The 12,769-nt window shown below is 49.7% G+C and overlaps 1 protein-coding gene across 5 annotated transcripts in view; it reads left to right on the top strand.

The window, feature by feature from the left end:
- The first annotated feature begins 1,724 nt into the window (after positions 1-1,724).
- The window catches only part of LOC121598229 (dual specificity protein phosphatase Mpk3), a 29,975-nt gene continuing 18,930 nt past the window's right edge, over positions 1,725-12,769 (top strand). Inside the window, exons 1-2 of one of the 5 annotated variants that reach the window (XM_041924781.1) lie at positions 1,725-1,821; positions 5,281-6,167. In XM_041924781.1, the coding sequence (XP_041780715.1) occupies positions 5,696-6,167 (472 nt within the window). In that variant the 5' untranslated portion in view covers positions 1,725-1,821; positions 5,281-5,695. Of the gene's footprint in view, positions 1,822-3,810; positions 3,954-4,101; positions 4,271-4,601; positions 4,821-5,280; positions 6,168-12,769 lie in introns of those variants that run through there. The other 4 variants (XM_041924784.1, XM_041924780.1, XM_041924783.1 and 1 more) reach the window with 4 other exon arrangements.

The raw sequence follows: 12,769 nt of genomic DNA, 5'->3' as shown, positions 1-12,769 counted from the left end.
TAGGGGGCACACCAACTCTCCAGGTGCAGGTGAGATGCGACTGATACCATTTTGGGGCTTTTGTTTTGATCTGCTATCCAGAGGGGTTGAGAGAGAGAGTAAGAGCCGCTGGGTAGGACAGCGGTATCGACTTCTTGCTGTTGCTGCTGCTCCTGATGCGTGCCTTGGATGGCATTTTCTGTAAAGATCACGGAAGCAACGTCACATACACGTCAAGAAGGCTTAATTACGGCGCCCACCTGTTCCTGGAGCATCGTGAAGTCGTCTCCAGGGCAACCGACGACCTCCAAAATGCTCACTGGCATTTGCAAATGTCAGCCGTGCCGTGCCCGAGTGATTCGTCAAAGCAAGCCCATTAATAGCTAATAATTCGTCTGCGTATGGAGTCTTTCTCCTTTGGAGTTGGTGATAATTCCCCTCAAATGCTTCCGAAAAGACCGTCGATTTCTAGAATGCTTATTGAAAATGGAAAGATTTTGTCAACTTCCTAGGTGACCGAAAATCGTTTCCCAAACTATACGGCATCCCGATATAACGAGAATGGATCCCGATTAAAACGAACCTATTTCATAATCCTATTAGTATGCTCTCCCCAATCCTTACATGCCATTCAGTAGAACAGAGTGAAAACCCCCCGGAAAACTAATCCTTTCAGGCCTCCACCTCGTGCAGTTGGAGAGAACTCCATCCCAGCAACAGCAAAAAAAGGAAACCATTCATCGCTGCAGCAAAATTGCCTCCGTACACCACTGTACACACTATCCCACCTTCAATAGTTGATTTAATTTTCAAAACCTCCTCATGCTATCCCCAATCAACCGGAACCAGAGAGAGAGAGAGAGAGAGAGAGAGAAAGGGAGCACGAATAGCACGAATTCACCACCTTGCGTTTGGGCGATTGGGGAAAAAGGACCATGTGCGCGCCTGGGAGCTCTGGGTGCCATGCAAACTTCCTTCCTTTGCGCCCGTTTCGCAACAAAACCCCATTCAGCCCTTTACACGCCCGAGACGAGACAATTGATGAATTAAACTTCCATTTTCTATGCCTCATTCCTTGGGGATGCCCTTCGTCCCCCCTGTCCCAGGCAACGCATGCGAACTTGCCAATATTGCAGCGGACGGAAGTTGGGAAATTGTCGTCCTTGCTGTGCTGCTCCAGCTCGAGTTGCACGAGCTCGCTGGTTACCCAACGAAACCCGCGCCAGGCCTACGAATCCTGGCAGGCAAGGCAAGGTCGTGCCTGCAGTAAAAGGATATCTAGGTGCAGTTCTACCGCAGCCTGGATGCGCTTACCCCACCACCCCATGTGGACCCAATCGCAACCCCGCTGCAAACCCGATAAAGTGGTCGAATTCCATGAATGAATCCGAAAAACGACAACATACGCTCGCTCGCTCTCGCTATCGCTTGCTCTCTTTCGCTCACGGCGATGGACGCGGCGGCTGTTGGGCTGGGCGAAAGAATTCGTCCTTCAAGGTCCCCCCGCGAGTGGGAATCCGTGGATGGTGTGTGGTGATAGGATCCAGCCATGTTTATCCCTTGACATCGCCACTCCCGCTGCTGCTTGCCCTGCTGGCGTTTATGGCTATAGCGGCGGGGCCCACATGACAGGTTGGTCGTCGGGAGGTTCGGTTTCGGCAGTCCACCGCGCGCATGTGCGGTGCCATTCGAGGCAACGATGGGAGCGCTAGCTGATTCTGTTTTAGTTCCCATTTCACTGCTTCGGAGGCTGTGCACAGTTCCAACCTCCAAATAATTACACCAGCCCATTACGCCTGGCACGGATCCCTGCGGCTGCTGCTCTGCTCTGGTACCTGAGTGGTGAGGACACACACGCGCGACTGTTTTGAGTTGGCTTGAAGTTGGCACAATTGGTAATTGTGTGGCAAGGATCGGAAATGACCATCAACGAGTGTTTCGATAACCATATCGGTTGGTGATTCTTGGCGTATTCGGTAGTTTGCCGCGACGGATTTGTTGTGCAAGGACACGGACGAACCCATCGAAGGAGTGGTGTTGTTGTGTGGTGCAACTATGGCTCTCGTAACACACGGCCTACTGTGTACGAAAAGTGTGTAAAGTGTCGATTGGAAGGTGGTGAACAGAAATCAAAGTGTGCCTGTCGCACAGGCAGGCCGAGTTCCTCCTGATAAGTTTTTTTTTTTTGTTTAAAGCCCTCCCCGTCAGTACTTTCATTACATTATCCTACGCATCCTTCACAGAATGCGCTGCCGAAAGTTGACGTCAATAGTCGTCGTTGTCGACCTGTGCGGTGCGTGGGATCAGAGCACGATTCTTGCGGGTCGTCGTCGTCGTTGTCGTCTACATCAAACAGCATCCGAGAGGGCGCCTCTTACCGAGAAAACCGAACAGAACACGGCCGCCTCCGTAGAGTGTACACACGCTTTCGCAAGAACGTCACTGCTTACGCATGCTGCTGCTGTTGGCCGCAGATCCTGTATTGAGGAGCTCCGTGGGTTGATGCTGAGCGACTTGCTGACGACGACGACGACGACGACGACGGCGGCGGCCGTGTGCTGACGAAAATCATTATCCTTTTCGTAGGCGTTATGCTTGGGATATTTTCTTTCCCATTTTTTTGTTGTTGCTCTGCTTTCTCGGTTTCTTGCCGAGGGCGTTCGTTCGAAAACATACGCCTTCGCACCGCCACCGGTTTTGGGAGGTGTCTCGGTGGGTTGGCTGCTTTCCTAGAAAAAGGATTTACGCAATCCAATTCGGCAAGTTCTAAAAACACGCCGAGCAACGCGAAGCTCTCTGTGGTCGCGTGGGCGCTCGGGACTGGCGGGCGTTTGCGTCTGGAGGCGTCAAAACGCGTACATCGCCTGCTCTTTCGTCATCCGATGTGCCGATAAGGCGGAGGGAAGCGAACGCACCTTCAGATGTAATTTGAAAAGCTAGGGTGGACCGCACCTTGTTTCGGTTTTTCGCGGTGGGCGAGCAAAGGCAATTAGAGCGGATTTCATGTGCTGGTGTTTGGGTGCAAATTACAGTTATAGAAATCGGTTGAAAAGGGTGTTTGTGAAAGAAAGGTGATTGGAACAATCGAATAGGAATAGAAACAGTGAAATTGTGCAATTTTCAGCCATTAAATGTTACACAAGTGTGATTGGCTGCGGAATTCTCAAACAGACGTTACATCCACGTGCCATCGGAATGGGGAGAACCATCCAAATCGTATCCTTTATCGAAACGGGGCTCTTGAAACAGTTTTTTTGAATTCCTCAACTGGCAATTTCAACTGTCAACAGGGGCGCACAGATGTAAACTGTCATTTTGTTATGCTACAATTACACGATTGGTGGATTTTTGTGTGAATTAAAACGAGCATAATTCACTTGCAAATCACTTGCATTTCTGATTTCGGTGTACTCCTGCCTAAAATGATAAAATCTAAATATTTGTTAAAATAATAAATATTTCTTCACTCACCAAACATCTCCGTGCAACGTGTAGATGCTGCTTAATAAGACGTTTGCGTGCAAAACAACAATATTGAATGTCAAATTAAGAACACAAAAATTGGTTAGGCTAGAATTGAAAAAAGCAATTAGAAATTAAGAACAGAAAAGAATAGATTGCAAAAAAATAATTATAAAACTCACCAGCCAACTCCGCCAGGCGTTGCACATGCGGTTCCGCGAGCGAACCACAGTATCGAAGTAGTGCGTTTAAACATCCGCCCCTCTTCAAGGTGTGTGCGTGAGAGCGCGCGGGTGTGTGTGCGTGAGCGCGCTGGCCCCAGAGTGTGATTCAAAACACAACACCCGTTTGTTTCATCGCTTCGCGTACAGCGCTTCATTCATTCTCGTTTCGCTCTTCCTTCGCCAAAGGTGTGTGTATCGCGCTGCTCTCGCGCACTCCCGAGCCGGAGCTAGTGGGCGCGTTTATGACTGGTTCTTCCGTTCTTCGCGTTCTTTTCCAGCCGCGAGATTGTAAGTTTGCTCTAGTGCTGAGGTTTCCCTCACCCCCCCTCCCCTTCCCCGATCCCTTTCCACCCCTTGCGGACACACACACGGACAAGCAACTAGTGAGGCTCGGCATTTATGGAAGCCACCATATCAACGGAGAAGAGCATAAGTGTGCGTGCGTGATTGTGGGTGTGTGTGTGTGTTTGTGTGTATCGTGAATGAAATTCTAACCATCATCACCAGATTAGGAACGTTTGGCAACTCCCAACACGGTGCGCGCCGACCACAAGCACACACATTCCAACAGTGCGCTGAGTGCCAGAAGTCGACGAGGGGTTCCGGTTCGAAGCTTTCTCGAATTGCTTTGTGTTTGTGTGTGTGTGTGTGTGTGTGTGTGTGTGTGTGTGTGTTTGTGTGTGCGCCTTTTTCTTATGTGTGTGTGTGCGCGCACGGGGCGCGTTTGTGAATGGTAATAACGAGCGACAGCAGCAGCGCAACAGTGAAACAAAACAATCCGAGAACCTCCCAAAAAGCTGCTACTCGTTCCTGGAAGCAAAGGTTCCCGTTTGCTTCTCGTCCCCTTACACAACACAGGAACAGTACAAACAGTGTAAAGCTCGTCCACACCAGCAGCAACAGCATCGAACAGTGGTGGGGGGAAACGCGACAAGAAGAGAGAGAAAAAAAAAGACGAAAAACCCCTTGGAAAAAGGGCCTCATTAATGTAGGGCGCTGCTCCGGGAAGAAGAGAAAGTCGCGACGCGAAGAAACAAGAGCGAAGCAAGCCTTGGAATTGAAAACAATTTCGTGCAATTGTGTGCTGCATCAACCGCGAACACAAACAGAGCAGAAACGGCAAAACGAATCAAGAGTCACACACGCATTTAATATGTTTGTTCGTTTTTTTTGCTGTACATCCAGCTTCCCTTTCTGTGTCCGCCCGCCCTATCTCTCTCACACAGTGTCCCTCTCTTCTTTTTTTTCTTTCGCTTGTTCCAATGTACGGGAATGATGGGACCAGTGAGAAGTGAGATGAGCGTTGTCGTGATCGTGCTCACTCGCTGACACATACACGCTTGATCTTGCATCTGTGTGTGTGTGTGTGTGTGTGTGTGTGTGTGTGTGTGTGTGTGTGTGTGTGAGAGAGAGATGGTATGGTGCATTTTGTGCAACGCGATCGTGTGTTTGATCGTCATCTTACCCTGTCATTGGTGACGTCATCAGCCTCCCTCTTTCCCTGTCGCACTCACACGCGCAAGCCCCGTTCCGTTCATTCATGGTTTCCGCTAATCATTATCTCGTTATCTCTCTCTCCCTTGACCCCCCTCAAACCCACCTTCTCTCTCTCTAGGTACGTTCAAATTAAAAAACGCGAACCGCGGACTTGAATTAAGAGTGTTTTTTTAGCGCAGTAGCTCCAGCGATGACGATCGAACCTCCTGCACTTCGGCTAGTTGGATGAGGCAACATCGAAAGATCGTTTTCTATCAGAAACAGTGTGTGGCCGAGCATGCGAGTGTGTGTGTTGTGAAAATTGTGAGGAAAAAAATGGACTGTGTGCGATAGCTTTTGCGGCTGCTCAAGGCAAGGCCAGAAAGGTAAACAAACAAAGTGTCAAAAGTGTTCGCGATAAGCGCGATAATACACGCACGCACACTCCCAACAACCGGCGAGTCTCGTTTCGGCGTTGAAGCAGCTCCTAAAAACACGTGCGAAGAAGAAGAAGAAGACAAAAAGAAGACAAGCACAAACCAACAACAACAACGATGCCCGATCACGATATCGAGATGATAACGAGCGAGCAGCTGCACGCGGCGCTGCGCAAGTCGCAGAAGCACTTCATCATACTGGACTGCCGCAGCTCGCACGAGTACACGGAAAGCCACATCCGGACGGCGGTCAACTTCTCGATCCCGTCCATCATGCTGCGCCGGTTCGCGGCCGGCAAGATCGACATCACGTCCACGATCAAGTGCCGCGATCTGAAGGAGCGCATCCTGTCCTGCTACAAGGAGAGCACGTTCGTGCTGTACAACAATAGCAACGAGCCGGTCGGGGACAGTGGCGGCGTAGGCGGCGGGGGAGCTGGCAGCCGCGAGGAGCTGGTCATGATGGCCACCGGATGTGGTGCCGGGCTGGTGCCGGCGAGCGGTACGGCGGCCGCCGGCAACGATACCACGATTAATGTGCTGCATCGCAAACTCAAGCAAGATGGCTGCCGGGTGGTCTGTCTCGAAGGTAGGCCCCTTTTCTGTAATGCATTTCTGTACTGTATCATGCACGCATCGTTTACTTTTAGATCAGAGTTACGAGAAAACGTTTGAATTTTCTCGCGGCGAGGCCGTTAAAACAAAGCAACTGAACTGAACGCTTCTGACCGTTCTGGCCGGAACTTTAATTGCTTCTAAAAACACATTCTCACGGTCTGGTTGCGAGTGTTTCGGATGAATCAGCCCGCGCTTTGTGTAGTGTGTAGACCCAAATGGAGCGATGACGATCGAGTGCGATATGTTTCTGCCTGACCCCAGTGCATCTCGTGTACATCCGGCTGTAATAGGGATTGGCGATTAGTCACACGTGTTGCAATCCCCCCATGCGCCCGGAACGCCGGCCAGTTGACCGCGGGAATGTTTGCTACACCCGGGCTCAAAAAAACAGAAACTTTCTGCCCTTTTTTTTCTTGCTTGCACAAAAGTTTATAATTTTGTACAACTGTTGTAACGATGTTTTTCTCCCTGCGCTCTGTTTTTCTCCGTACACGAGCAAGCGCGCGTGTTTTGTGTAAATCGTGTCGGCAAAGCAAACGCATCGGAATTTCCATCGGGTCAACAAATTAAAACAAAGCAACCCGCGGAGCATCGTGCTGCACGACCACCCCTTCCGTCACTCGGTAACAAATTCCGAAGTGATCGTTAAAACAAAAAAAGCAACCAATGTAAACGACAGAACAAACGTGGAGGGCCGCCCCGTAGCCCCGTACGGGGTTTATGGTGTGTGTCTGCTGTTTCTTCTTCTGTCCCTTTGTGCGTGTGTGTCTGTGGTGACGCTTTTGGGCAGCCACGACGACGACGACGACGACGACGGAGGGAGCGGTTCACGTTTCCCGTTTTCGTTCCGCCGGAAATGGTGTCTTTTCGTTTGTATATTCAATCGTCATCTTTTTGGAAGACGAATCCGACCCATGCCTCGCGTGCTGCGCCCGTCGGACGACAACGGACGGAACGCAGGTATTTCCGTCCGCGCCTAGATCGGAAGCAGCACTTCCTTCCGGTATTAGATGCTGATTATAGCTGCGTGTATCGGTGTTTTGTCGTTGTCGGTTTCGATTTCGAGCCGGAAAAGAGGTACGATGGCATCGTTTTTCTCGCAGTAACCGCCGTTATTTGGAGTGTTATGTTTAACAGTGTAATTTGCTTTTTTTTATATAAAGGTTGAAGAACTTTTATTGCACGACATGTTTGACATTTTCTTTACATTTTAATTATAACTTCCATAAACAATAGGGAATATCAAGGGACGCCTTTATCAATGCAACATCTTTTTGTTTTTGCTCTCTCTTGCTTTCCCAAAACACACACACAGACACAATCGCGCTAGTTTCATTCATACGGCCGCGGTTTCCGTCTGTGGACCGAGACCCCTCCCCTTTTCATTCATTTCGCGTTGCGTGCGCCGGTTTGCGCTTCCATTCATGTCGCAGCAAGCCTCCCCTCGCGCTCGTTTCCCTCCAATAATCCGTCCTCCATTGCTGCGATCCATTGTGCAGAACTGGCCCCGGGCACCGAGATATAGTATGGGAATTTTCGGAGCGAAAAGAAAAGAAAGCAGAGGGAGAAACAAAGCAAAGCAACAATAAAAAAAGAAAACCAAGGGTTGGCAATCATTTGTGAAAGATCATCGAGTTGAAGGGGGAACGAGTGGAAGAAAAAAAGGAAGAACCCTCTTCACGCTGCTTGCATCTCCGTGGAGCGGGTGGTGGGGGGGGGGGGGGTTATGAAGAACGGGGTAATGTCACCTTAAGAAACGCACGGGGTGTCGCGGGCAGCAGCCTTGCGTAGTCGTTACGCCCGCAGCGCAGGGATTCAAATGTGTGTGGTGCTGCGTTTCATTTGGTTGTGGCCGAGCACCGTCATTTTTCGAATTCCCCACCGAGGTTTCATTCACTGCACTGCTGCTGCTGCACCGTTTCTTTTTCGCCCACGGTTGCTGCCGGAACGGGGAGGAGCGGAATGCGGGTTGGTAAATGCAACCAACAACCACCCATTTTGCGCTTACGTGCAAGATATTCGAGCGCAAGCACAAGCGCAAGAAACAAAAGAAGCAAAACCGACCAGGGCGCATACCGACGGCGTTTGACCAGCGAAGCGTAATACCTGTGGAACTAAAGGAGGGGGGGGGAGGGGGAGGTGAAGGGATGCAAAGTGGGTTGTGCGTGTGAGTGTGTATGTAGGAAGAAAAACACGCCGGAAAGAAGAAGGGAAGGGGTTATGAATGGAGTGTTACAACCAACCGGGTGAAAAATGGGTGGAGGGGGGGGGGGTGCGTAGAGGGGGCAGTGTGTGAGAAACTTTAGTAATGGAAGAGGAGGGGGTTGTGAGGAGGGCAGGAGGCGATGATTACAACAGAGCTTTTATACACGCACACACACACACACACGCACACAACGCGGCGAACGGGCGAGAGAGACACACACATAATAAGTCATTCATAAATATTCAAAACAGCCTTCCGCAAAAAAACCTACATGCCGTAGGGTAGGGTTGGAATGAAGAGAAGAGGGGAGGGGGGGGGGAACAACCGCTTTACGCGCCAGCCCATACCCATCCCGTTGTGGCTCGAATGGTGCGCTGTTGTTGTTGGCCTGTCCACTTGCCAAGGAAGGAAACCACTTCACCCCTTTCCCGCCCCTTCATCCTTGCCTCGCTGCATCTCCCTTCGCCACTCGGCTAAACCGGGTATTGTTTATGGAGACCGGTAAATTTATATGAATAACACACACACACACACACACACACTCCAAGAAACTCAACGAACGTAAACGGTAGATATTTGAAAAACAACATCAACAACCCTCGATTGAAGAGAGAGAGAGAGAGAGAGAGAGAGACGGGGAGGAAGGGAGTACAAAAAAAGCGACCAAACCTACGCAAGAACAACCACTCCACATCTCCCCATCTCCTTGTGATTGGTCACCTGAACTGAGATTTTGAATGAAATAAAACCAAAGAAACGCAAAGGGGGCAAAAACGGTCGCCGTCACGGCCTACTAAAAATGTGTATCGGTCTCCTCCTCTTCAGCAGCATACTACTCACAGCACGATGCTGCTGCTGTGGGATTGATTGCTTTTGGTACTGTCAAAACAATGCAAACATTAGTGGACGTTCTCTCCCAAAATGATGTGGCGCGTTTAATACATTTTAGTCCAATTTTATGGGTTTTTTTTTAAAGGAGAGAATGTATATTCAATTTGAATAGGAAATTCCGAGCATTACTGATGCATTAAGGGATGTACTTTGTAGGGAAACAAACATGAGAAGAGTTTAATTAAGAGTTGCGCTGTGTAAATATAGACCATTGTTTGGCGTGTCGAAGTCGCTTAAGTTTGATAAAACGTGGAAATAAGCCTCAATGTGCCATTTGGCCTCATTCCTAGCTACAATTTGTCTCGCCAAATCCCCCATAATGGCGGTTGAGACAGTGACCACTGTAGGTGTTGGCCATTTGGAGCATCATGCACCGCCCGGCTAAGCAACACCGACGTACCTGTACCGTCCTTTTCCCCGATAAACCGTTTGCCACAGCGGCTGATTGTGCTGAATGAATGATTTTTTATTATATTACAACCCACATTTTGCCTCAACACACACACAAACACAAATATGCCCACCCAATTCCTCCCCAAGGGCGGGGGGAAATTCGAGCACCGGTGGACCGCCGCCCGCGCGACACACACGCGCCAACCCCTCTTTTTGCGCCCGGCCTCAAAGAAAACGTGTATGGAACCAACTGTTGGTGTCAGGCCCATATGCTAAACAGACCGCGCGAGCGAGAGACCCCTTGTACGCGTAATACTAAACCACGCAGGTATAGTATCACCACCTCGGTCGGCAAAACGGTCATCGTGGGCAGAGGGTTTGGCTGCCGGGCGGCCCACATCACCTGCCAGGGGCCGGGTGTCGTTTGAAATTTCATTTCGGACCGACCGGTCGCTGCTCTGCTATGGCGGGGGGTACCTTCGAAACGTTCACAATTTCCTGTCCAAAGCGCGGGCAGATATTGCATGTCCACCGTGGGCCGTTCGGGGGTTTTGGTCCGCACGCTCGGCTCGACCGGCATTTTGCGTACTGTTTCTACGGCGGGTAATGTTTCGCTCTGGTTTCGCTCCACCTTGCTGGGTGCAAGCGCTCCGGTTGATTTCATTCAATACTTCGATGACTTTCGATGGCATCGTTTCCGGTGGGAGCGAGTGCGGGTTGAGTCGAGTGTTGTGTGCTGAGTGTAGTGGCACGTTCAGAAGCAGCACTACACTAGAATACACTCGATCCGTTGCGACGAAGTTGCAATGTGATAAAGATGGGACAGAGAGACAGGGAGGGAGATATAAGGGTGACAGGAGACTAGTTACAGATTGGCAATATCGTATCAAGGTTGTTGTAGTAGTAATAACTTCAAGATTTAGGTTCTGCCAAAGCTCTGTTGTTGTTGTTTGGGATCCAATGTCATTGTTGTGACGTCAACTAATCCAACCAAGATTTACAGATGATCAATATAAGGATCAGGTACTTACAAAATCAAATGAGGCATCATCTCCAGTTTTGGAGAGGCATCATGTCTCAGACGTGCTTGTAAGCGCTGGAGCCAAATCCTCATGTAGAGTTCCTACAAAGTCTGATTTGTGATCTGGACAACTTCTAAAATGGAGAAACGACTCTGCAAACAACTGCATATGCCGTGACGCCCTAATCCATTTAAACGCCCAACATCTGTTTATTATGACAAATTGAATTGCTTAAGCTGGAAGACTCTAATTCCAGCCAACTTGGAATCCCCCCGTCAAATGGACTCTAGGAATAGAATGGTCAGGCCTCGTTGACAAGATTCTACCTCTATATGCTCCCTGCATATCGCTCCACTTTCTGCCAGTCCGATTCAGCGTGATAGCACTGCCTTTCCTCCTCAATCAATTCCATTCTACGCACACCTAATTGCCCCACAATGGGGTAAACCTACCGTTTTTTAGGACTTCCTTTAGTGCTGACTACGATAAGATTGACTTGAAACCGGCCCAGGAAGAAAGAGAGCGAGAGAGCAGACATTTGTCAGTGATTATCATCGGAGAGTTCTTTGTTCGCTCCACTTGAATTCTGCGGCTCCCTTCCGAGCGCGCAGTTGCGGATTTCCGGATTGCGCAAAACATGTACTTCCGTTCGCGCAACTGTGCGCGCGTTCATCGCGGGGATGCGGGTTGATTGCCCCGGGGTATTTGGATGGGGAAATGGGGGGGGGGAGCAGCAGCACTTGCGGTCGTCGCGTGCATTGAAAGCGATAAAGTGCACCTACTTTTCCTTTGCCTTCTCGGTGCCTCTCTGTGTTCGTTTATCAGAAAAAAAAGAAGAAGAATGCACAACAGGAAGAGCGAGCGATAAATAGAAGGGGATGGTGGAGGGACCTGTGCGTTGACTTTTAGAATGACAATTCCAATGCTGATAAATGGTGTGTAAATGGTCGTTTAGTACCTGAACGTGCCTCTGATATGGGCTTGCTTCCGGTACAGAGGGTTTTTTTCCTTTCCTTTCAGAATCAATCAAGCAAATGTTGGAAGTGAAGGTCAGGCAGGACCCTCCCCCCCTCTTGCCTAGCTGTTCAGAAGTACTTTGATCACGATGGATCGTGTGACGTACCTTCTTTCCTTCCACCTGTAGGATTGCCGCCGTTGGGCATACCAATATCTCAATGACGGTGTGTAAATTCGGTGTGTAAATCCGTGCTCGAGCAGCACTTGACGTCATGTTCGCGGCAATTCGGAAGGCCTCTTATCGAAGGCGTTCAATCGCGATGTGTTTTCTGCCGAGAAAGTCACCACGGACGACGACGCTGCCGTGTTGTGTTTTGATGAGATTCCAGAGGTTCGAAACCGAACGGCCCCAAAGACGGCCATTCGCCTCGTTCGTGGGTTTGTGTGCACTCTATCTGGGAATGGACTTTCGGTGGGGGGTATTATTTATAACTTCCTTATCATGCGGTGCGCGTGTGCTGCGTCTGTCCCGCGGATCCGGTGAGTCAGTGAGGCGGATTAGATTTCGGCCGTTGTTTTGCTTGCATGAAAGGGGTCACGTCAATGGTTCCCCTCCCCCCCCCTCTCTTTCTCTCTCTCACTCTCTCTCTCACACTCTTTCGTGTTGAGGTCGATTTTTCGAGTGAAAATAGGGAATTTTATAATTAATTAAAGGCGGGAAGTAATAAATTTTAAACGAGAGATGGTTTTAATGTCCCATTTCGCATCCGTCCCTCCGGTGGAATCGTTACGAAAGGTTATGGGATTTTGTTTCGCGTGTGTATTCTGTTACTTTTCCAGATACACACACACAAACAAAGTATCACATTTCGAACACACGGAATTCTGTGTGCGTCTCTCGACATCTCGTCAATTGCTTCATTACATCTGTCAAGTGTCATCCCTTGATGTCGTTTCAATTTTTCAGTTCCATTCATTAATGCGATGCCAACACAGCCTCCACAGCAGGGACCCACATCCACACATCGCTCTGGATGGAGTCGGACGAACGATTCCCGTTCGTGGATCGTTTGACAATTGATTCGATTAGTGGAAGACGACCTC

Source organism: Anopheles merus, chromosome 3L (assembly GCF_017562075.2).
Source record: "Anopheles merus strain MAF chromosome 3L, AmerM5.1, whole genome shotgun sequence".
Taxonomy (NCBI): domain Eukaryota; kingdom Metazoa; phylum Arthropoda; class Insecta; order Diptera; family Culicidae; genus Anopheles; species Anopheles merus.
The sequence above is the reverse complement of the archived record's forward strand: the minus strand, read 5'-3'. Positions and strand labels throughout refer to the sequence as shown.